Consider the following 25567-nt stretch of genomic DNA (forward strand, 5'->3'; position numbering starts at 1 on the left):
GAGCACCGATCTCAGGTTCTACACCAGGCTCTGAGTTTAGTCTTTGCCCTCCAGCAAAGAAGACAGGCGATTAACCCAGTACGCCATGGTGAGAGGGTTCACACAGATGCCACCAGATCCCATAAAGGGACCTAAACTGGCCTGATGCTGAGCATGTCGTGGGGTGGTCAGGAAGGCTTTCCAGAGGAAAAGACCATTACTATCAGTAAGGAGGTACTTCCTCGAGTCATGGGAGTGCTCCTCTGGCACCCCGGTCCCCCTCCAAGTCCCCAGGACCCTCCCATGAGGCAGCAAACAAATGGTCTACGCTGCACACAAAGCGGGAGCCTCCTTTCTAACTGGTCAGGGCCCATGTCGCTCCAGTTGTTAAATACTTTCAATATCATGTCGGAGTCAGAATTAGCTAGACACGGAGGAGAGAGCATATCCCAGACACAAACAATAGTATATGCAAAGGTCCTGGGGTGAGTGAACAGGTGCTGCTGCTGGAGGAGGCTGGCATCCCTCTCCCTATTTTTCTCCCTCTTAAAATGCAGCTGTGACCAGAAGGAAGCCTGCTCTGCAGCAGGGTGGATCTGCACCCAAATGCGGGGAGGTTTGAAGGCAACAAGGTAGGTAAGGGGCGCGGCGCGTAGCCGGTGCTCAACTAATGCCAATTTCCTTTCTCTGAGGTTGACCTCCCCCGTTGGCCCGGGTCTCATAACGCTGGAGACGCGGAAGGGAAGAGAGGCGGCGGGGTGGGGGGGTGGGGTGGGAGGTGTACACAGGGAAGGCTGAAACCAAATAGAATCAGGGCGTGAAGGAGGGATGGAGAAAAGGTCTCCGCACGGATGCCCGCCAGCCTGGCCTCTGTTCCCCTGAGCTGATGGAAAGGCAAGAGGCTTCTATCTGGCTCTGATCAGGAGCAGGTGACATGTCAAAACAAACAAAAGAAAAGAAAAAGGAGAAAAGAAAAGAAGAGAGGAGAGGAGGGGAGGGGAGGGGAGGGGAGGGGAGGGGAGAAGAGAAGAGAAGAGAAGAGAAGAGAAGAGAAGAGAAGAGAAGAGGAAAGAGAAGAGAACAGAAGAGAAGAGAAAAGAGAAGAGACGAGAAGGGAAATCACAAGCCCCAGTTCACATAAGGAGCCAGGCTGCATGGCCGTGAACTATGCTGGGCTAATATGGCGGGCAAGAAACCTGTTCCCTAGCTTCGATGCCCGTGAAGGCTCAGAACTCAGATATCAAGTCGAGATTTGATAAAAGCCGCGTGACCTTCCATCCCCCTTACTTCCCAGGTGGCTGCAAGACTGGCCCTTGGGCTCTCAGCAGAACCCTGGCTGCCATTTTCTCTCCTTTCCACTGTGTGACTGACATGATAATAATCACACATCATCCCTGTTTCTTGCTAAGAGGAAGAAAAAGGAAGGGGAGGGTGTGGCACCAGTGACTAACCGGAAGTCAGGGCGGAAGGTCTCAGGGGACAGAAGCCCGGGTCTCAGTGGCCCCAGGGAATACGTTCTTGGATACACACAGCCTTTGCAGTATGAAATACTGCTTCTCCCATCAAGAGACGGGATCTATCGCCTTACCCCTTGAATCCGGCCGGCCTCACCGCTTGCTCTGGCCATCAGTTGCCAAAGTGAAGGCATCACATTCCGGGGACGAGCCCTCCGGAGGCCGGTGGACTCCCCTCTTTCTTCTACTGCTGCCAAAGGAACGAGCCCGCACTAGCTGAAGGGTAAGACCACTTGGAGGGGAGCACAGTGGTCCCAGCCAAGGCCATCCCGGGCCAGCCAACACCCAACCCGGGGAGCCACCCGGCTGCCCCACAGCTGAGCACAGATGCACGGACGAGCTGGCCTGAGCTCAGATAAAGCGCCCAGATGAACCGGCAACCCTCAGGATCATAAGCTGAATAAATGCTGTCACGGGGGCGCCTGGGTGGCTCGGTCGGTGAAGCGTCCGACTGCGGCTCAGGTCATGCTCTCGCGGTCCGTGAGTTCGAGCCCCGCGTCGGGCTCTGTGCTGACAGCTCGGAGCCTGGAGCCCGCCTCAGATTCTGTGTCTCCCTTTCTCTCTGCCCCTTCCCCGCTTGTGCTGTCTCTCTCTCTGTCTCAAAAATCAATAAGCATTAAAAAAAAATTTTTTTTAAATAAATGCTGTCACTTTAAGCCACTGGGGTTTGGCACTGTTTGTCATGCAGCATTATTATGGCAAAATCTATAGGTGACGCGAAGGAACACACAGAAGGGACGCGGCTAAGGTGAATTCAGGTGGTTTCAAAAGAAAATGCTCTGACTTTAAGCGTACCCTTTAAGCATATACAAAATCAAGAGTCAGAACGGTCTCCAGAATGGCTGGAAAAGTGAAATACTCTCCCAGGCTCTCCTGGAGCTAGATGTGGCCATGTGACGTATTTCTGGCCACGAGGTGTACAGAGAAGCTCGATGGATGGTTTCCGGGAAACATTTCGCTCTGCTGGATACGAAAGTTGGCAAAGCTGGATGGGATCAGCTTGTCCCTTCTGCTTCCTGCCTTGAAAGTGGACACGATGCTGAAAGCTCTGGCAGCCGTTTTGCAACCATGAGGTAAAGGCCAAGAGAATCACAGAGATTCCGGCCAATGCCAGCCAACGCCCACCGCAAGCTTCTTGTACCATGACAGAAAGGGAGCCCCCACTTTGTTTAAGCCACCACAGGCTGGCTCTTCTGTCACTTGCCATGGAATGCATTCCTGGTACATCCCTCCAAGTCTCCCAGTTCTGAGCCACGCAGGACTCCACAGTAGGAGCAGAGGAAGCACACATCTTCCTTTTCCAGGGGTGAACATGGGATGCTGTGCTGTCCCCCGTGGAGGGGCTGCCCCTACTAACGCAATTTCACTTCACAGGGAGAGCAGGCCGGTTTGCTCATCTTTCCCTTTGCTCCAATGCATTCCATGCAACGTCGCCAGCCAGAGACAATGCAAAATGTCGCTGGCTCATCCCCAATCCCGGACCGTGGATCCCACCTGGATCCTGTTTGGCTCATCTGCTTCGACTTCCGATGCCTTTTATTTGCTCTGACGGACCCCTGTTCTTCTCTGCACGGAAGTCCCGTGCCCATCGGGCCAGGAAGGAGAGGATTGTTTGTCTCCAGCATATCAATGGCGCCCAAACTCCCCCAAAGAGCGAGGATCTGGCTTTCAGCTGCCCGTCCTTTTTCCTTTCCCTACAGAGTGGCTGTTCTCGCTTCCCACTTGGGGCCGACAGGGGCAAGCTTTGGTTTCCTCTTGCTGAAGTCTGGAGAGGGACTGACCCTCACGATGCTTCGGAAGAAAGCTAAGGAGCTGAGCGACAGCTCACGGCAGAACCACGTAAGTATAGCCGTCAAGGCAGAGGCCGTGTCCCACGCTGCTCGCCATGAACGTCGGTGATGTTCCGGCCGCAGAAGCGTGCTCCTGAGCGCAGAGCAAGCCAGGACGGCCAGGGAGCTCGTGCCCCAGAAGGATCTCCCAGCCCAGCCCCCTCGCCCCTGAGGTGAGCTAACTCCGAGGGGGCGTCTGCTACTTGCCTCCCAAAGTTGCCCAGAGAGAAAAAGCAAGCGTAAGCCGCCAACGGCACTGAGCTGTGCACCAACGCGACCTTTACTGGCCGCCTTCTCTTCGCGGTCTTCCCCCTCTCCTCTCCATCTGTGCTTCCTGGGATCTGCAAACAAGGTCCTGGCCCTCAAATCTTGGTCCCAGCGTCAGTTTTGAGTTCTGGATTGCAAACACCAGAAACCGGCCGTCTGTCTTAGGCGTAAAAGGGATTCTGAGGAAGTGCAGATAACCAGCCGGCGTCCAGGGGAGGGGACTTGGACGGCGGGCAGGGACAGCGCAGCCAGACCAACGACTCCCCCTGCAGCAGGCTGCCATGAAGGACTCCGGAACCATCCCTTCGTGTTTGAAACGTCCGGGGTCGGGGAGCGTGTGGCTGGTGCAGTTTGAATCACACGCCCTGATTTACCCAGCGGTCGGGGGTGGACGACTCCCCCTTCCTGCCACCTTCAGTTTGTGAGCCCGGAGTCCTGTGATCCAGGAGCACCAGGCACAGAGGGGGGTTCTCCCCAGACTGGAAGGGGAGGTTGGCTGTCGTGTGCCAAACTAGCAGGAGCAAATGTTCTAGCGGCGAACCAACTGGTCTGTGGAACCAGGCCTGGAGAAGCAGCCATAATTATCATCATCATTATAATTATAGTTATTAGCGTTACAATAACCAACAGCACTGAGCACTTACTCTGTGCCAGGTTCTGAGTACTCTACATGCAGGATCTCATGGAATCCTACCTCTGGAGGTAGGTCCAACTATGATCCCCATTTCACAGATGAGGAAGTTGAGGCCCCAGGAAGCACCAAAGCACCTTTCTCCTCCAAACCCTCCCTCGGGAAATACCACCCATCCGCTCACCCCACCACGTGTCAGACATCAGCTCATTCAACCTCGGAAACAAGTCTGCAAGCTGGGGAGTGTTAGCGTTGCTGCTTTCCAGCTGGGGAGGCTGAGATTCAGGGAGGCACAGTCACCGGCCCCAAGGTCACAGCACCTGGGAAACGGAGCTGCGTCCTGAATCTGTTCGGACTCCAAAGCCCGTGGTCCTAACCACCACCACACGAGGAGGAGCTGGGCTGCAAAGCCGGGTTGCAGCCTGAAGGCTCTGCTACCCGAGTATCTTTCCACGTAGGACTGACATCTGAAACCAAAATACATCAGACGTATCACTCCCGAGAAGTCACGCAGGGTTGAACCACAACTTCTGCTGCTCGGGTGGATCACATCCTAGGGCGACGAGACAGAGCCTCTTGCGTGAATTTCCTGCATATCACCAAGTAAGGCCACCCCAGATGTACCCTCCACATTTCGTCAACATCTGTCCAGATGTTTTGGTATGACGTAACTAGACTTTTATTTAGGAAGAGATACATAATACTGTGTAATGCCCGTTTTCTTCATCTTTCTAAACACGCCCCACCATTTCGCTCTTCTGATTTAAAAAAAAAAAAAAAATTGTAAAGGAGGGGAAAAAGACCCAGGAAATCAAGCTCGTCCCCAGATGAGATCACCCAACCCGTCAGCCCCTGGCACAGTATGGTAGGAACTACCCAAGGTTTTTTTCCTCCTTCCTTTTCTTTTCAATTAGAACTTGGCCACGAAGGTTTCATACATCTGCCTCCCCTCTATGGACAATGCTTTAAAAAATTTTTTTTCACTTTCTTTATTATTTGTTTTGACAGAGACAGAGACAGCGCATGAGCAGGGGAGGGGCAGAGAGAGAGACGGGAAGAGAGAAAGGGAAACAGAAAGAATACCAAGCAGGCTCAGCACGGACCCCGATGCGGGACTCGAACTCGCTAACCCTCAAGATCATGACCTGAGCCGAAATCAAGGGTCGGACGCTTAACCAAGTCACCCAGGCGCCCCTGTGGACAACCCTTTTAAAGTCCCTCTTTTCGGGGCGCCTGGGTGGCTCAGTCGGTTAAGCGTCCGACTTCAGCTCAGGTCACGATCTCGCGGTCCGTGAGTTCGAGCCCTGCGTCGGGCTTTGGGCTGATGGCTCAGAGCCTGGAGCCTGTTTCCGATTCTGTGTCTCCCTCTCTCTCTGGCCCTCCCCCCGTTCATGCTCTGTCTCTCTCTGTCTCTAAATAAACGTTAAAAAAAAATAATTAAAAAAAAAAAGTCCCTCTTTTCCTCTGAATTACAAAGCCCCGAAGGCGTTCTCCACTCTTGAGCTGCAACTCACGTGGCTGACGGTGGCTTGTCTCGCTTCCTAACCACCTGCCCACTGCATCGTTTCCTTCCCTGATCTTCTTCCTCCCTCTGGCCCCAAAGTGTGGGTGCTTCCCTGACCCTGTGTCCCTGTCCGTTACACCACCACACCTACAGAGCTCAGGCACTTTCCAGCCTTCTCCGACCGGCCCGTGAAGCTCTAACCATTATCTACATCTATCTAAGTGACATTTTCACTTCAATGTCTTGCAGCGACCTCCGCATGTCTGAAATAAGTTCTCACTAGAAGCGCCCTGTGCCCCTGCAATGGCACTACCACTATACTCGTCAATAATTAGTTGGTTATTTTGTTCTGGAATGTTCTTTTTTTCTGAGAAGGAGCCCTTAAGTCCATCCTTTCCTTCCTATTTCCCTTGACATCCCAAATCATCCCAGACATGGAATCATCTCCACTGTAGGACCTACTCCATCACAGGAAGCCTCCTCCCCCTCTCCCTCCTCTTGACTATATTTTATTGAGCCCCTACTATGTGCTAAGAATTATCCATCTAATCTTCACCTCAACCCGATGAGGGAAGTCCTAATCTGAGCCTTATGTAACAGATGAGTAAACCATTTGCCCAAAGTCACCCATTTTCTGAGAGGGAGAGCCAGGATTTGAACCCACATCCTCAAAGGGATGTCCTATCTTACCTGGGAGAGTTAAGTCCTGGTTCTGAAGTCAGTGCACAGAGGAGAAATTGCATACACCAAAAATACCCTTGACAAACCTTCAAATCATCCATAAAGTACAACATACGTAGTTTTGTATATTTGAGTCTGGACGGTAATAAGCATGTTATAATGTGTACAGTAATATGTGACATAAAAGAATGTGAAGGGCATGATACATGTGACAGATACTGCTAACTGTCCCAACAGCCATTTCCCTCTCTCATCTTTCCCACAAGCAGAACTAGCCTCCTAATAAAGTGGCAAAAATGCTGGATGCTCGTGTTTCTGGCCTGCCAGGAAGCCGGAAGTGGTCACGCGACCCAAGAATAGCCAATCGGACGTAGAGGGAGGTCTGCTGGGAACTTCTGGCCAAGACTTGTTTCTCCTAGATAAAGAAGAACCCTCCAGTGAGAGTTTTCTCTCCCAGTCATTGCTTTCCTGCCTTTGAATGAAGCTTTGAGAGGAGGCGATGTGGCAGCCATTTTGCCACCCTGGGGCAAGAAATCATGAGGTCAAAATTCGACTCACCCAGGAAGGTGGAAGGACATCCCTGAGCCACTCAGCGAATCCCGGTCCACAGATTTGTGGATATTTCTGTCAGGTAACAAAACGTCTACTTCATATTAAAGCCCCTTCTAGATGTCTCTTCTGTTATTTGAAGAGAAAAGCATTCCTAACTGATATATTGGGTTCTAGGAAGAACACGTATCATGCTCATTCCTTGGGAAAAACTCACTAAATGCAAGCAGGTAGAAATGACCTCACTACTGGCCATCACGGGGACGGGACACACGGAAACTTCCGGGTGGCCAAAGATCTATTTCTTGATGTGAACGGTGGTTACGAGAGTGTTTGTTTTACAACAATTACCTTGCGTTACGGTGGTTTGCTGCAGGTAGATTTTATCTTATAACAAAAAAATTTTAGTGGTAAAAGAAAAAAAAAAAGAAATGACCTCACTCTTTCATTATTATATTCACCCGGTTTCTTTTTAGATGTGTGCCAATTACATAACAATGATTTTGTGTAAAGTCAGATTCGCAGAAGATGCAATTCTGCTACACACTTTGCAGTTTCCGCTTTGGAAACATCCAGGGCTATTTCCTACGAATCAAAACTCATCAGCCCAGTTGACAAAGACCTCTCAGGCTGATCCCTCCTGTCCACCCAATCTTATAATGGTTGTACCTAACATCCTTGGGATTCCAACCTGCAGCAAAGAAAAGCAGCACCGGCCAGTGCTGGACTTTGAGAGTCTTAGGCTTCCTCCCTGCCTCTGTTCCTGACGCCAGAGTTTCTGTCCTGAAATTCTCTGGGCGGCCTCCAAAGATGCCTGTGAACAGCAATAACAAAACAACCCATGACCGTAAGCACCGACCATGCCTCTTTAGCACCACCTTGACTCCCCAAACCAAAGCTTCTTAGGGTGGAGGGGACTCCTGGGCATGAAGTCTCTGATCCTTTTTAGTCTGGGCTGTCTCCGAAAGAAGTTTTACCCACAGAGGAGCTACACACTTAGGAAATATACTCCAGCTGTCCGGCTCGGTGTGCAACCTGCACAACCATACACGGTAGGCCCGAGAACACAGCCCTGCTCAGACCCCAGCTCGTCTGTACGAACCTGTTCATACGTGTGCCATTTTATTAGCGCACAGTAGCTATCAAAGCTGATTCCAAAGGAGTTTGAGTCCATTGAGAACTCAACACATACGACACACTGTAACTCCCGGGGCAGGACCACAGACAGTAAGTAGGCAGACTCATTCTAGCCACAGCACACGTGATAGTTACGTTGACGTTCCAACTGCCCTCCAAAACGGCACCATCTGATCTAGACCAGCCGAGACGCGAGGGCATTTGGGAAGGGGCTTCTGTGCCTCAGCTTATCGCACACCGGAAGTTCCCTCAACATCGGCAGGTTACAGGCACCACTGATTCAGTCATTCTGTCAAAAACAGTGAGCGCCTACTGTGTGCCGGGCACTATGCTAGGCACGGGGGAAGAGAACCATGAGCAGAAGAAACCAAATCTCTGTCCTCAGGGAGCTTACCTAGTGGAGGGGACAGGCGGAAAATAAGGAAGTAGAATATCGAGTTTGCCGGCAAGTGACAAGGGCATAGAAAAACAACTGAAGAGAAGAAAGAGGACGGGGAGTGTCTGAAGTGTTGGACTTGTAGATAAGGGGCCAGGGGGATATTGGTGTAAAGTCTTAAAGATGAGGAAATGGGGGGCGCCTGGGTGGCGCAGTCGGTTAAGCGTCCGACTTCAGCCAGGTCACGATCTTGCGGTCCGTGAGTTCGAGCCCCGCGTCAGGCTCTGGGCTGATGGCTCGGAGCCTGGAGCCTGTTTCCGATTCTGTGTCTCCCTCTCTCTCTGCCCCTCCCCCGTTCATGCTCTGTCTCTCTCTGTCCCAAAAATAAAAAAAAAAAAAAAAAAACGTTGAAAAAAAAAAAAAAAAAAAAAGATGAGGAAATGGATTGAGAAGAGCATGCCAGGCATAAGAACAGCAAGTGCAAAGGCCCTGAGGTGGAGACTGGCCTGAAGTGTTCAAGGAGCAGTGAGGAGCTCGGGGCAGCCGGTGTCAGGTGTGCAAGGGTGGGAGCCGAAGAGGGTGGGAGGTGATGGGGGCAGATCACGCAGATCCTTGTGGGCCGTGGTGAGGACTTTGGCTTTTACACTGAATGAGACAGGAACCAAGAGAAAAACGTGAGCAGAAGAGTGATTGGATCTAAGTTATGTGTTAAGAGGATCCTTCTGGCTGCTTGTGTTGATAACGGGCTGCGGGGGGAGGAGGGCAGAAGCAGAGAGACCCGGGCGGAGGCTGCTACCACCAGCCTGCTGAGAGATGATGAAGGCTTAGCCCAGGTGGGGGCAGCGGGGGTGGAAGAAGACAGAACCTCCTGAATTTTTGCAGCAGGATTGACCATGAGGGAGGAGGTGTCAAGATTTTTAGCCAGAGCTTCTGGAAGGATGGAGCTGCCACCCAATGATATGAAAAGATAGGAAGGGAGATACGAGAAGGATGCACAGGAATGCAGTTTTGGACATCCTGAGTGTGAGATGCCTGTGGACTCCTCCCCACGTGGGGACTGCGAGAGAGCTCCGGGCAGAAGCCTGAAGTCTGGGGAACATCAGTACAGAAGGTATTTATACCTTTGAGACTGGCTGACATCATCCAGGGGCTTATTATAGCCAGAGAAGTCAAGAAAAACGGGGCATTCGTTTTCCTAGACCCCGTCCTTCCACACCTCAGCCATTCCACTGAGGGAGAAAAGGAGGATCAGGGCTTGACCGGCTCGAGTGTGCGGCGCGCTGTCCAGGGTGCTGAAATCTCTTACTCGCTAAGGCTTCAAACTACTGCTTCAAGACAAGGACTTTGGGCAGATGATCCACGGAATTACAAGGGATGAACTAGAAAGCAAGAAGTCAGCAAAGGGGGCACTGATGAATGGCTGTCACTGTGAGCCACTACGATTCAATCCTGTGGAGGGCCGTTTGAGAGGTTGTAGAACACCTCTGAGTCTTCTCACTGAGCAACGGAGAAGCCAGGGTATTTATACACTGACTCCCTCTCTCGCTGGTTATGGACTGCTCGTGTGGGGGTTAGACGTCTGTCACGTGGGCCCAACAAACCCCTGTGGTGCTGGAGGGGACCCTCCAACAGAGAGGTAGAAAGATGAGCGTGTTGGAGGTACAAAGAAGTGAGCTTGCCCAGGACCCGACCACCACGGGTACACTTGGAGGTGAGTGGGATGAATACGGAGGCCGTATTTACCACACACCTCCAAAGGAATTGGTTTTAATTTTCTCCCTTCAGTTAATCAACTCCCATTTATGGAGACCATGGAACGGTCCAGGGGCTCAGTTCACGGTATCTGTCACAATGTTGCCTTCTCCAAGCCCTACCACAGCCCAAGAAGGCAGACCCTATCACTACTCCCCCTCTTTCCAGGTGAGAAAACTGAGGTGTAGAGAGATCCACGCACATTCTCGAGTTCATCATCTCATCACAGAGATCCCTCCGACTCTGAAGCCCAGGTCTTAACCATTAGCCTATGCCAGTCTCCCATTTCTGGAAACCTCTTTCGCCCATTTTTTTTTTCCTTGCTACAGTGGAGTCCAAGATGGGGAAGAAAAGCAAAGATGTTCCTGACTTCCCTGGAAAACCTGACTTTAAAGAAACAATGTAGGACTCGAGAAAATGGATCCTGGTTCCAGAACCACCTGAGTTCAAATCTTGGATCTACCACTTTCGAGGTGGGTGAATTGGGCAAGGTGTTTAATCTCTTGGAGCCTTAGTTTCTTCATCTGCAAAGTTGGGGGTAATAATGATACTTCATTCAGAGGGTTGTAAGGATTAACTGAGCATATACGCAAGTACAGTATATCATGTAAGTGCCTTCTAAGTTCTAATTTGTCAATGTTGCCATTGCTATTAACAACAGGTATTATGTTCATAAGGATACTGGGCTGTATATAGCTCTTTGAACTTAACTTGGGCAAGGGTCATCCTAGTCTTAGGGCACTGTCCCAGTAGAGTGGTTGAGATCCAATCTACCCTCTACTAGCTGTGGGACCCCTTGCAAGCAGCTGAACCTCTCTGAGCCTCAGGTTCATCTCTAAAAAAGGCTCGTGGAACTGAAATGTGGTAATGCACATAAAATTGTTACTACAGTGAGAGCACATAGTAAGTGCTTAATCATGGCAGCCCGCATCGTTACTACCTCTGTCACTATTATTAGAAGACAGAGAAACTAGATCCTACCGCTAGGACATGAGGCTGTTCCCGGTGGAACACTGGTTCAGCAAATACCATGACGACCAAATGCTTTGAACAATAAAAAAGATCAACGCTCTCTCAATGCTAAAACTCCGAGGGATAAAAAGCACTTGTGCCACAGGAGGGACTCCTTCGGACACCAAGGGTGACTGACCCACTGGGGGAGAAATTAATGCAGGGGGACATTAAAACAAAACGCAGCTGGTATTTATGGGAGCTGTTTGTTAGCTGGTCTCGGGAGTGCTGATTGTGTCTTACTGTTGTTGTGTTTAGAACGCTGTTTTTATTTTCAGGCAACTCAGAACAGCAACATAGGAGGTGGGAGAAGGAGGAGAAGGTAAAGAGTGGTAACATGCATTTGCTACATTAATCAAAAAGGAAAGACAGTGTGCGGTGTGTGAGTCTGGTCAAGTCATTTTGACCCCTCTGGGCCCTAGTTTCTTCAGCTGTATAAGGAGAAGCTAGGATTACTTTTTGGAGGCTCGCTTTCTGTCTCTCTGGAAAAGGGCCACAGGCTGGGCACTTGGGGGCAGAAGGAGGAAAAAGGCAGAGCTCTGATGGCAGAACCTCAGGAGTGACATTAATCATCTACACCACTCCCACTGCCCCCAAACTGGGGTTCTAGGCTCCTTGACCTGAACATACCTTCTGCTTCTGGAAGTTTCCTGATTTGCCACCATCTCAGTGTGACTTTGGGCAAATTACTTAGCCTCTTGGTGTCTTAACTCCCTCATGAGTGAAATAAAGGGTTTGGACCCGCCAAAGTTCATTGAGTCCCCAAATTCAGTGATGCTAAGAAACCAAAGCCAATGTCCTTTCCTGATGGTCCCTGAGCACTTGGGCATTTTTCTCAATTTTGATCCCCAGTGAAACTGCCCAAAGCCTGGGGCAGTTCATAGGACCTTCCAGAAAAGAACCTCCATCTTTACAGAGTCAAAAATGTCAGGGTTGGCAAGGACCCAGAGCTCATCTGTCCCATGCCTTATCTGATGTCAGAGTATCTGTCATAGATTCCTGGACTGTTTGACTATCAATGCCACGGTCCCCAGCTTCATAAACAGCTTAGTGCATTTCCCAGAACCCTCTGATTCTCAGAAGTGTTCCCACTTGCCAGCCATTTATTTTGCTAAACATCTATGCCAGGTACAGTGCTAAGCCTGTGAACGTAAAAACAATTGTCTTCATCCCTACCCTGGTAAGTCTCTTTTGTTAACACACACCCTTGTATTACTTGACCTCCTAGATGTCTATATATATTTGAGCATTACAGTAAAAGCTCTGTCATCTCAGAAATATAGCCAAGCTTCTGAAATTTTCCTCTTACACAGTTTCAATTTAATGACTGGACCTTCAAATACAATAGAAGCACACTTCAAATGGGGGTTGACAAAATTACAAAGTTAGAATGTCTCTGGGGCCTTGAACTCCACAGAACAGACCAAACTCCACGGGGAAGATATTTTCTGCCAAACTACACAAGAAGGCGGCAAAAACCTTCTTAATCCATGAAAAATGAATGGTGTTTTAATGCTGCAGTCTACTTAGAAATGTGAGAAGACAATGAGTTAATCAGAAAGTGCTCGTTAAAGCCACTGTCGTCCCAGCGTCAGATTAACGCACTCGGGTCCCCTCCCCCTGGAATGGGGAACTAAGAGGGTACCGCATTTGCCTGGCGTGGCATTGCAAAGAGAGCTGGGTCTGCGGGGTTTTTAGTCCCCACTCTCTGTTCCATGCTTACAGCCCAACAGGAGACTAAACAGCCCCTTGGAATTTGAAGTAATGAAATTTGAGCTGCGTGCTTGATTTGCAAGAGACAGAACCACTAGACAATAAGAGAGGATGGCTGACTGCTGGAGAAGCAACAGAGAGACAAGCAAGAGAGAGGAAGGCAGGGGAAATAGAGAGGGAAAGGAAAGGTGTTTGAAAGGAACAGAATAGTGGCTCCTGGTGGTGTTAGGAGCAGGACCCCCTGGGAATCTAATGAAAACCACAGGCCAGAAAACTATACACGTACACATAATTTTTGCGTGCAATTTCGGAGGGCTCGTGGATCCCATTAGTTCCTACTACAGACTTCCATCCTTAGGGCCTATCTGTCCGAAGATGGTCCGGATGAAGAATTTCTCCTCTAGAGTCTTAGCAGATGGCGAAAACTAGGGGGGAAAAAGGTCACCTTGTTGTCACAAAGACCCACACCCAAGTGGCTAACTACCTTATCAAACAGCCACCTCTCAACTTAATGACCACTTACTGAGACGTACTAGGCGCTCAATGGTATGTGAGCTTCTTTAGATGTTCCAAGAACCGTGTTATGAAACACCAGGGATTTTTAAGGCTTGTTCCCTGCCAGCAAGGTCAAGCCAGCCCCTGCCAGCAAAAGTCAGCCCCCAGGGAAGCATAAATGGGCACAACCACTTTGCAGAGCCATTTGCCAATGCCTCGTGAAGCTGAGGATACACAGAGTCCACAACTCAGCAACTCCACTCCCAGGTATACGCCCTAGAGAAATCCACTGGCGAGAACGAAGGGACAGCTTGGTTCAAAATAGCCCAAAGCTGGAAACACCCCAAATAGATAAATACATGGTAGAATATTCATACTGGAGAATACTATGCAGCAGTGAAAACAGACGAATGAGACCTAGCCTTGTCAATCAGATTAATCTCGTGTGGAGTGCAGAGGGAAGGCTGGAGAAGGACACATTTACGGAGAAATTTAAAACAGCGCAAAAACAGCACTATATATATTTTCTTATGTGGTCACAACGTAGAACAGGTGCTACCTGTTTCTCACATTCTTTTTTTTTTTTTTTAAAGCAGGCTTTATGCCCAGCACAGAGCCCAACGTGGGGCTCGGACTCACAACCCTGAGATCAAGACCTGAGCTGAGATCGAGAGTTGGACGCTCAACCAACCGAGCCACCCAGTCGCCCCTATTTTTTATGTCCTTATTTATACGTGTATAAAAGGGCAAATACATATAGACACAAAACTCAGAAAGTGCTTCCGGATGGGGAAGATAAAGTCACCAGGCCAGGGAAGAGAATGCAGGGGACTTACACAGCCCAGCCCCAGGGCCTTTGCATGTGCTATTCCCTCTGCCCGGCACTTTCCTCCTTCAGCCATCCTCAAGGCTCATTCACTCACCAGCTTCAGCTGTTCATTCAAATACTGCCCTCCCCGTGAAGTCTTCCCCGGTTTCCGGCCCTCCTGCCCGTAACACATCCTATCCTTTCTCTGATTTATTTTTTCTCTGTAGCCCTCACTGCCATCTAACACGCCAGACATTTCATTCATTCACTCGTTCATTCGCTTAGTCTTCCTTCACCATTGACCATCTGTTGCACACAAGGAGGGACTTTGATCTGTTTGCTCACTGCTGTGTCCCAGAGCCTGGCGCGTAACAGGTGCACAAAACATACTCCTCGAGTGATTATTTGCGTACGTGAGTATCTGTCATGTTATTCTCCACCTTTTGAATATCTGAATATTCAACAACAACAAGAACAAAGTCAGCTGTTAGGATGGTGCACAGGTGCCCAACACCGTAACGTCTCCCTGGACCCCGTCAAAGTCCCAAGCCACGGGACTGTGGGCACGGCCAACAGAGGCCCCTCAGTGAGCACTCAGGCCCACCAGGGCTGGCCCAGGTCCTCCTAACAGACCACTCACATCCGAACGCCTCTACTGAAACAGCCCAATATTACAAGGCTCCTTTTGGGAAAAGCAACGTTGCTCGGAAACAACAAATGTGCTCAAGACCTGAGTTGCAGGAGCCCAGCCATCGCGGCATGGGTGCTGAGACCTGTGACATCTGCCAGGAGAGACGGGATCTGGAACAGCAGCAGAGCCCAGAGGAGGAATGTTATCTTAGAAGAGAACCATGACCCCACAGAGGAGAGGGGTGACCCCACAGAGAAGAGGGGTGACCCCACAGAGGAGAGGGGTGACCCCACAGAGGAGAGGGGTGACCCCACAGAGGAGAGGGGTGACTCCATAGAGGAGAGGGGTGACCCCACAGAGGAGAGGGGTGACCCCACAGAGAAGGGGGTGACCCCACAGAGGAGAGGGGTTACCCCATAGAGGAGAGGGGTGACCCCACAGAGGAGAAGGGTGACCCCACAGAGGAGAGGGGTGACCCCACAGAGAAGAGCGGTGACCCCACAGAGGCCAGTGGTGACCCCACAGAGAAGAGGGGTGACCCCCAGAGGAGAGGGCTGACCCCACAGAGAAGAGGGGTGACCCCACAGAGGACAGCAGTGACCCCACAGAGGACAGCGGTGACCCCACAGAGGACAGCGGTGAATAGGGGTCTTGGAGGACAAGAGCCAGTCTCAGCTTGGAGGAGAGGACCGGGTGGGCCGACGGGCCAGAAATTCACATGAAACAGCATTGCCTACGCTGGCATCTAATACAGGACTTTCGGGTCCACGACAGAGACTGACTGGCTCCCCACCAAATCAGTCTCCCTTTCCTCCTAAGTGCAGTCTGATGTTTCCCAGCTTCCCCTGCGGTCATGTGTGTCCCGTGAATAAATTCTAGCCGAAAGAATACGAAAGGAAGAGGCAGGTGCCGGGCCCGTAAAACCTCCCAAGTACCCCTGTCCCTGCTTGTTTGTCGTCTGTGCTGTGACGCAGAGAAGCACAGAGTCCTTGGAAGATGTGGGCCAACAATGAGGAGCCTCAGCGTGGCCAGGGCCTGGGTTCCCTCAATCCCTGCTTGGAGGACAGAGCCCTGCCGACAGGGACCAACCACTTGGGACCTTCAGTGAGAAATAAACGTCCGCCGTGTGTAAGACATTACCCAGTTTGGTTTTTTTCCTGTTGCTGTCATAACAGCTAATGTCGCCTCACAGACGGTCCTTGGAGGAAAGCGTATACACAGTCGCCTTTCAACCACGGTGCGCTATACGCAGGTCTGAAAACCCTTCGAAGGCAGTCACCGTACCTTACCTAGACTGGTTTTCTCCACAGTTCTACCACAAACCGTTGCCCCCAGAAGTCCTCCACAGACATTTACCGGCTGGAAATAAAGACCGCCTCGGAAGAAAGGCGTCGCTAAGTGAGGCGGGAGGACCACGTGCGCGCAATTGTTAAAAACTCGAGTTCTGGTTCAAATTCCAGCTCCGCTGGCTAGGTGATCTTAGGCCAGTTCATAGCTGCGCTTCGGCTCTCTCTGCGGTCACAGGGGAGTATTAAGATTTCCCGATTCATTGGGTCGTCGAGAAGATTGGATGAGAATGCACGTAAAGCTCTTTGGAAGCTGTCAGCTCCTCCTAAGCCCTAATTCTAACTGTAGCCGAAAGCGTCTGCTGTCACAGGCAGCCAGGCTCCAGAGGTGGGTGCGAGAAGGCTCTAGACACATACTGAAGAAGAACACGGGGACTCAGCCCTTCCTGAGCCCAGCCCGACACGCCAACCATTATGGGTCCCAAGTCTTCTTAGTTCGAGATAATTCTAAGAGGCACAGCATCCGACACTTACCCTGTTAGCACCACCACGAAGTCCATCACATTCCAACCGTTCCTTAAGTAAGAGCCTTTATGGAAGGCAAACCCGAGGGCGATGATTTTAATGCCGGCCTCGAAACAAAAAATGCCAATGAAGTATGGTTCTGTGTCATCCTGGAAGGGAGAGAAGGTCAAGGTCAAGGTCAAGGTCTTTGGCTGGGCAGAGGGTGGGCTGATCAGGGACCCCGCCCACCCGGAGACCTCTGCCCGTTTTCCCTCACCTCTCCTACCCCACCCCTGCACTCACTGCGCCCCAATGCATCCTGCTTGGAGTTCTCTTGCCTGAAGGCTCTTGCAAGGGAAGCCGAAGCATGGAGAAGGCACCCTCCTTCTTTCCCTTCGGCCAGCCTCACCTATCACTTGGCCAAACAGAATGGCTTGCTTGGACCTGTGTTGACGGCCGCTGGTCGCATGTGTTTATTTATTTTTTTTTTTATTATTTTTTTAATGTTTATTTATTTTTGAGAGAGAAAGACAGGGACAGAGTGCGAGGTTGGGGGGGGGGGGGAGAGAGGAGGAACAGAGAGAGAGGGAGACACAGAATCTGAAGGAGGCTCCAGGCTCTGAGCTGTCAGCACAGAGCCCGACGCGGGGCTCGAACTCACGGACCACGAGATCACGGCCTGAGCCGAAGTCGGATGCTTAACCGACTGAGCCACCCAGGCCTCCCTAACTTTTAATTAATTTAAATGAAATCACAAGAGATTCAGCGTCTCAGCCACACTAGCCACGTGCCGGTGACTGCTGTACTGGACAGTGCAGACCCAGAGCACGTCCATCACTGCAGAAAATTCTACAGGAAAGGACTGGTTTGGAATGTTTGTCACACGCATCACTCAACACCTTTAAGGCTGGACCCTCTACACCAACCTCACCCCCAAATCTGACATTCGTGATGGTTCTCAGCTGGTATGCACCAGCACAGCTGTTCAGGTTGTGAAAATATTGGAATAATACTTCTGCATTTGCTGGCAAACGGCCAGTGCCCTGGCCACCAGCCCCTCACTAAACCTCCTGCCAGTTCTGGCTTCCAGCTGATAGTCTATAACCTTTGAAATTAAGCTATCATCTCGGCTCCATCAGAGCCCCTACATGGATGTTTTCCAATTTGTTACGAAGTTTCTCAAGCTTCAATCACTTGAATTTTGCCTTCACGATGCTTCCCATATCTCCTTGCCAGGCTACTATTTGCTTCCTATTTTTCCAGTTGACTCTTTTTGCTTAGCTTCATCTTAAGCAAAACCAAAAAAAAAAAAAAAAAAAAAAAAAGTCCTGAAATCATAGGTTTGCCGGGTTAGTGATATTTTTTTTAGAATACACATGATAATTCATAACTATTAAAATTTAGATGTCTTGAGACCCATCCATACTTTGTGGATTAGGAATGAGTAGATTCTTACATCCCCCTACCTACCCTTGAGTCATTACGGTGGTTCTGGAAAGGTGACAGAAAGGAAAGAAGTCTCTTTCACTGCACTGTGAGAATGCCAGGAGAGGAACCAGCGGGCTCGGGGATGGGTAAGGGGATCGAGAAGGATCTCGGTGCTAGTTTACAGCTCCGCAGAGTTACCAAATGAGTAACTTTTTTTTTTTTAACCCCCAGAGCTGGCATCCATGATAGGAAACACAGAGGACAGAAGAACAAAGCCAAATGACATCATATACAAACAACCAGGCTAACATCAGAATGTGGGACGTTCCTTAGGGCAACCAGACTAGTTTCTGCAATAAGTCAAGGGTAGGAGGGAAAAAAAATAATGGCTTTAGATTAAAAGGCTTAAGCGATGTTACAAAATCCAGTCCCCGCTTGGATCCTGGTTTGAACAAACCAACTGCAAGATGCTATTTCTGAGACGATCGCGAAAATTCGATTCCTGACTGGTCTTAGATGATTCCAAGGAACCACTGTAAATCACGTTGGGTGTAAAAATGTCACTGTGGTAATGTAAGAAAATGCCCATATTTTTAGCAATGCAAGACTTCAATGAATTGACAAGCTGTCTGGGATTTGCCTTAAAATATTTTGGCCAGGAGAGGTGCCTGGGTGGCTCAGTCGAGTAAGCGTGCAACTTCAGCTCAGGTCATGATCTCATGGTTTTTGAGTTTGAGCCCCACATGAGGCTCTGTGCTGACGGCTCGGAGCCTGGAGCCTGCAGCCTGCTTCGGATCCTGTGTTTCCCTCTCTCTGCCCCTCCCCCACTTGCGCTCTGTCTCTCTCTGTCTCTCAAAAATAAATAAACGTTGAAAAAATAAAAAATATATATGTATATATACGTATACACACACGCACACGTATATATATACATACGTGTGCGTGTGTATATATATATATATATTGGCCAGAAAAGACAAAACCGATGAAATGAAAGGGGACAGAGGACACGAATAAGGCAAAATCTTGACAACTGTGGATCTGGGTGATGGGTTCATGGAGGGGTTCATTGTACCGTTCTCTCCATTTCCACATACAGTCGATCTTTTTCACAAGAATTCTGTTTCTCATACGATGTTCCTGTGGCCAGCGTGAACATCCGTCACCCGCTGCCCTCCTGGCTGGCACCAGGTTTTTCAGGTCTGGGGGGTGAGGAGCGAAGGCATCTTGCTCCCCAGATTATCGGTGTTCACGAATTTAGGGGCCCCGGGTGGGAGGCTCACGATCCAGCTCCTGACTCCGAGTCCGAGAGCCCGCTCTGCCCTCTGCTCCCGCGGCCACAGCAACTTGCCTCTCAAGCGAAAGAGAGACCCCCTCAAGACAGGGAGACATCACTCACCAGTCGTTCAGACATGGGGGTCTTGTCATCGTCAGGCAGGTGCTGCTCCAGGGCAAGGACAATGCAGTTTGCTATGATGGTGGCTAAAATCATATATTCAAAGGGAGTACAGAGGAATTAAGGAAAATCCTTCCAACTTGTTGAGGTGCACAGCAAAACTCGGCAGAAGGTCAGGGGGGGTCCCCATACGCCCCCTGTCCCCTGCCCCCTCCCCCATTCTCAACACCCCCCCACACACACACCAGCGCAGAGCATTTGTTACACTCGATACACTGACGCATCATTATCACCCCGAGTCCAGAGCTTACGTCACGGTTCACTCTCGGCGCCGAGCATTCAGGAGGTCTGGACAAGTATACAATGACACGTATCCACCGTGAGATGTCCTACGGAGTAGTTTCCCTGCTCTAAAAACCCAGCAGGTAAGTTTGTGAGAAAAACGCAGACGTGATTCCTCTACCGCACCTCCAACATCCAACGAACAAATATTAATTCAGCACCCACTGGGTGCCAAGCCCTGTTCTGGGCAGTGGGGACACACCTTATAGCCAAACAGACAAAAATCTCTGCCCTTGGGCCACCCGAGTGGCTCAGTCAGTTAAGCATCGGATTCTTGACCTCGGCTCAGGTCATGATCTCACGGTTCATGGGATGGAGCCCTGTGTCGGGCTCTGTGCTGACAGCACGGAGCCTGCTTGGGATTTTCTCTCTCCCTCCCTCTCTGCCACCTCCCCTGCTTGCATTGTCTCTCTCTCTCAAAATAAATAAATACACCTCCCAAAAAAATTACAGTAGTCAGGTCTGACACCAAAAGCGTGAGTTAACAAAAGAAAATACCGATAAACCAGACTTCATCAAAATTAAAAACTTTTGTGCATCAAAGGGCATTATCAGGAAAGTGAAAAGGCGATGCACAGAATGAGAGAAAATACTTGCAAATCGTATCTCTGATAAGGGTCTGGTATCCAGAATATATAAAGAACAATCACAACTCAACAACAAAAAGACAAAACAGTCCCATTAAATAACGGGCAAGTGGCCTGAAGAGATATTTCTCCAAAGAAGATATTTAAATAGCCAATCAGCACAGAAAAGATACTCAATATCCTCAGCTGTTAGGGAACTGCCAATCTAAACGCAATGAAATACTGCTCCACAGCCACTAGAGGAAAAAAAACACAACAGAACAGAACAGAAATCAGTAAGTGTTGGCAAGGATGTGCGAAACTGGAACTTCTGTGCTTGGCTGTTGGGCATGTAGAGTGGTGCGGGCTTTTTAGAGACAACCGTTTGGTGGTTCCTCAAAAAAGATGTACGGAATGACCGTAGGATCCAGCGATATATGTCCTGGGGACACACCCCGGAGGATAGCAAACAGGGCACCGAAAGGCACGCTCATGGCAGCAATATTCTCAAGGGCCAAGAGGTGGCAACAACCCCCACGTCCCTCGGTGGATGAACGGGCGAACACAACGTGGTCTGTCCCCGCAGCGGGATATTACTCCGCCATAAAAACGAAGTGGTAATACACGCCACAGTGTGGACGGACCTCAAAACCGTAAATGCGGTGTGAAAGAAGCCGGACGCAAGAGACCGCGCGGTGTATGATTTTGCGCATGTAAAACGTCCAGAACAGGCAAATCGATGGAGTCAGGAAGTAGACCAGTGGTGGCCAAAAGCTGGGGGAAGGGGTTGGGGAGTGACTGCTTATTGGTTTGGAACTAGACAGATCGTGTCCAAGAAACACTACGAACGTACTAAATGCCACTGAATTCGTCACTTAAAAATGGTTAATACGGTCCTGTGAATTTCACCTCGATACAAAAAAAAAAACACAAAAAACCAATATGGTGGTCAGGGCAGGTGTCTGAGAAGCCGACCTTTCAAGATCTGACAGAGGGAAGGGGTAGTCCACACGGCTATTTCCAGAGGTACAAACTGTCCAGGCACAAACTCCTTCCTGCATCGCGGGGACGCTCCTCTGGGTTGACGAGGCCGCCAGAGTCCCGCTGGAGCGTCTGTACTTGGGGAGGGTCTGTCCTGCTCTGTTCACATTAAGGCCTGATCTGCTGATCAGGCGGTGAGCCGAAATGTCTCGTCTCCCTCCCTGCCTCATGCCAGACCCACAGAGGCACCCCCTGACCAATCTCTGAGAAGTGGATTACAAGCGGGTCACGTGTAAGGAAACGGACGTCGGTGGGGAAAGCCATAGGGTGTCGGTTACTCTGGGGCAGAGGTCCCCTACCTGCGGTTCACTGCAGGGCGATGAGTAGAGCCCTGGCCTCCACCCACCGGATGCCAGGAGCATCCCCCCCTCTCCAGCTATGACAACCAAAAATGATCTCCAGATAGTGCCAAGTGTCCCCCGGGAACACGGAAACCCACTGTTCTGCAGAAGGATCAAAGAGCAGGTGTTGGTGAGGTTGGTCCCATGAAACCGCTGGGCTCCTCCCAGTTTTCTATGTTGGAAGCTTAACTTGCCTCGTTCCCTCTTTGGGCCCTGAAGTTAGGTCTGGCATTTGGGGAGCTCCACAAAACCAAGGGATCTTATAGGTTGGACTCACTTCCCAGGTGGGGAGAAGAAAGTCGGAAACAGACAACCCGAGAGCAAGAGTCTAAGAAAACCAGGAAAACCAGGCCTTCTTTGTCACCAGCCTCAGCCTTTGCCTCCTGCTCACAGCGGCTGAGCTGCGCTCCGTGCACACTCTGAAAAGCAAATCTGACGCCAACAAAAGCCGGCCCTGCCGACGAGCGCCTCTGATTGGCTTCCTGCCTCCGAGCTGACAGTCATTAGGAGCACAGAGAACAAAGCTGGGCTGTGTTGCACAAATACTCCATTCTGCCTCACCCTGCAGCCCAGAAAATAAGAGACAATATTTGTATACAGAGAAGCAACGCCAAGCCCTTCCCTGGCCTCCCCTCGCTGAGGCTTCTGAAGCCATGATTTGAATCTGATGATTTCCCTTCCCTTCCCCGCCAACTAGCTCCTTGCCCGCTTCGGCACGGAGCTGCCGGCTCCCTCCTGGCGGGGAGCGGGGGAGGGGGTACGTGGCCTCCTGCCCCTTAACAGCTGGGATGTGACTTCCTTTCCATCAGACTTGAGCTGAGGTTCCAGGAAGAGTCCCAGAAGACTGGCAGCAAGCAGCATCTTCCTGGGCTGTGTTATCAGGGTTTCAATTGCCCAGTGTCGCCTGAATTTCAGACCCGGGGCCCGCTGGGTATGGTGATGAAGCCTTAGTCAGCATGGGGGAGAAGAGGAGGAGGCTGCCTGCTCCTACCTTATTTCTGTTTCTTATTTCTCGTCCAACGTGGCAGTACTGGGTGTCAGGTGTTACCTCCTTCCCCCTCCACGCACACACAGGCCCCGCCAACGTCCACAGACCTGCCCCAGAAGGGACCCCGCGACGCTGACCTTATACCCTCACCGGCTGCCTCCTTCGGGAATGCAAAGTCTCGGGCCCCTCGCTGACCTGCTGAGTCAGAATCTGCATTTTAGCAACACCTTCCCGGGGTGGGGAGGGGGTCTGTGTGCACACCGAAGTTTGGGAAATACTGCCCCAGATCTATTTCAGAGGTGGGAGGAGAAAGGTAACTGTGGTTCTGAGTCATCCCCAAAGAGGTGGGGGCTCCTCTTTCTCCTCCACTTTCTGACCCCAGGAGGAGAGTTCAGGAGTCCTGGACCAGCCTTCCGCTCTCACCCAGGCTACGGGGGCTGGTAAGAAACCCCAGATCTTGATGACAGAACAGCAGCACTGAAATGGGACAAGCATGCAACAAAGAAAACTCCAGCTTAACTGACATGGAAGGACTCACAGCGTTCCCACGGCCCCCATCTCACTCAGAAGAAGAGCCAGTCCTGCCGGTAGCCAGTGAGACCCCGCATCACCTCCCCGCTCTCATCTCCTTCCATCTCCCCTTGTTCCGCCAGCTGCAGCCACAGTGGCCCTCCTCCGTGTTCCCCAAACACCAGCCACATTCCACCGCAGGACCTTTGTACCTGCTGTCCTCTCTCCTGGAATAGGCTTTCCCCACAGACCCAAATGGTTCCCTCCCTCACTTCTTTCAGGTCTTTCCTCAAAGGCTGCATCCCCACTGAGGACTTAACCCCCTTGCCCTGCTTCCCCCCCCCCACCTTGGCCCCGGTCCCCAGTCAAACATCTGCTCTGTTTGCCTTCTTCATCTTGTTCACCGTTTGTCTGCCTTACTAGACTCGATGGCAGCAGAGATTTTTGTCTACTTTGCTCACGGCTTGGTTCTCAGCACCTAAGAGAGCGTCTGCTTTATAGTAGGTGCTCAATAAACACCTGTATGAGGAAGAAAAGGTGGGTAGGTCCTGGTCTTTGCATCTCTCCCCCCACTTCATTGCATGCCAAGTCTCGATGGGCACGTTAGGCACACAATCAGCTTCTTGAAATATGCACTGATGTGGCTGGCATGCAGACACAAAGATGGGGCTCTGGGCTCTCGGCAAGGCAGCAGATGCCTTGCCCCAGGCAGAAGTCAAAGGTAGTCCAGGCAGGGGGAGGTGAGGTTTTCTCAGCCCAACCCCAAGTCGTGCCCGATCCTCCCAATTTAGAAAGCCTGGGTTCTAACTTACAGCTGCGGTGAGCAATGCCTCTGCTCGCTGCGCTGAGCCTTCCTGCTCCCCGATTGGTTCGGGGAGAAAGCACCTGTGTCAGCGGGATCCAGAATAATCAGCCAGCCAGCCAGCCGAAGAGGCCAAGGCGGGCGGGGTGGGTAGCTGGGGGGTGGGGGGGGTGGGGGGAGAATGTGGGGAGAGGAGATGAAAGGAGAGAAGCCTCCCTGATGGGAGGAAAAGCTGGCTCCTGAAATGGCTTGTGGAAGTCAGGATAGCAAACAGCCCTGCAGGCAAGGGCAGATACACAAAGCTCCGCCCACAATTAGATTGATCAGGACCCACAGAGGCCCCAGCAAGGGGCTGCGTGTGACACTGGAAATGACCAAGTGATTCTTCCCAGGGAAGAAGGGCTGCGTCTGCTAACAGGAGCTGCTCTTGGGGTCCAGAACATCAAGGAAAATCAATCTGCAAAGTTTAGGCCTGGCTGAGGGTTCCAGCCCCTTAGCAAGACCTTGCAGAATGTCTAAGTCGTTCACTCTTCTCTCTGTGAGGCCCCATCCCTATCTCATTCCCAGCCTCCTGTGGTGGTTGTGAAAATCAAATCAGGTTTGTTAACTCATCAAGACCTTTTCTCTACGACGGGGTCTGCCTGATGTTCTGAGGAAACGGATATTTCAGTGAGTCAACCAAGCAGTTGAACTTGTGTGGAGAAGCCAAAGAGACCTTATTTTCATGTTCGTTCCGTGCTCATCACAATTACCAGGAAAAGAGCGGGGGGTACCAGGGTGCTCGATGTATGGGTTTAGGACATATTCCTTGCTTCGCTAAACAAATGCCACCATTTAACTCGGCAATATGATAAACTATTATGGGGCCATTAACAGGCACAACAACCATAATTACAGCTGCTGTTTATCGAGCGCTTCACTGGGCAGACACCGTGCTAAGCATTTTACACTCGTTTCAGTTAATTCTTTGCAACAATTCTACAAGGTGGGTTCTGTTGCAAGCCCCATTTTCCAGATAGGGAGATCAAGGCTCAGGGAGGTTAAATAAATTGCTCAAGATCACACAGGCTATACTGGAAGAGCTAAGGGCTCACCCCAAGATCTATGCTTGTAAGCTGGTGGTCCCCAAAGACCACTCAGCTGCTTACCCTTATTAGAAGGGGGATAGTTTTGTCTTTATTTGAAAACTGGACTTGGGGCACACCTGGGGCCTTAACCATATGGATGAGACCAATGGATTAGACCTCACCTGCGTCCCAACGGCCACCATTTAACGTAGTAACGATCAACTATTGCATGCTAATCCATGCCCTCAGAAACCTATCCCAAGTGGGTTAGATTAATGAAAATTTTAACCTCCAATACCCCAAAGAGTCTCCAGTTCTCAGACACAGGGTTCAAAGTCTCCAACGCACAGTACCAACCAAAAATCAAGCCTAGGAAAGGGCGTTACACCAGCTGATCAGCTTGAGACTCTAGTGGCGAG

General features: G+C 50.7%; 1 protein-coding gene across 7 annotated transcripts in view; it reads right to left on the reverse strand.

Moving 5' to 3' along the window:
* The window catches only part of CACNA1A (calcium voltage-gated channel subunit alpha1 A), a 279954-nt gene that overhangs the window by 152185 nt on the left and 102202 nt on the right, over positions 1 to 25567 (reverse strand). For 6 of the 7 annotated variants that reach the window (XM_081791793.1, XM_081791791.1, XM_081791792.1 and 3 more), the window contains exons 4-5: positions 19495 to 19600; positions 16698 to 16837 (exon numbers count right to left, since the gene is read on the reverse strand). In XM_081791793.1, the coding sequence (XP_081647919.1) occupies positions 16698 to 16837; positions 19495 to 19600 (246 nt within the window). The remainder of the gene's footprint in view (positions 1 to 16697; positions 16838 to 19494; positions 19601 to 25567) is intronic. The other variant, XM_081791796.1, reaches the window with a different exon arrangement.

Source organism: Panthera onca, chromosome A2, assembly GCF_046562875.1.
Source record: "Panthera onca isolate mPanOnc1 chromosome A2, mPanOnc1 haplotype 2, whole genome shotgun sequence".
In the NCBI taxonomy this organism is placed as follows: domain Eukaryota; kingdom Metazoa; phylum Chordata; class Mammalia; order Carnivora; family Felidae; genus Panthera; species Panthera onca.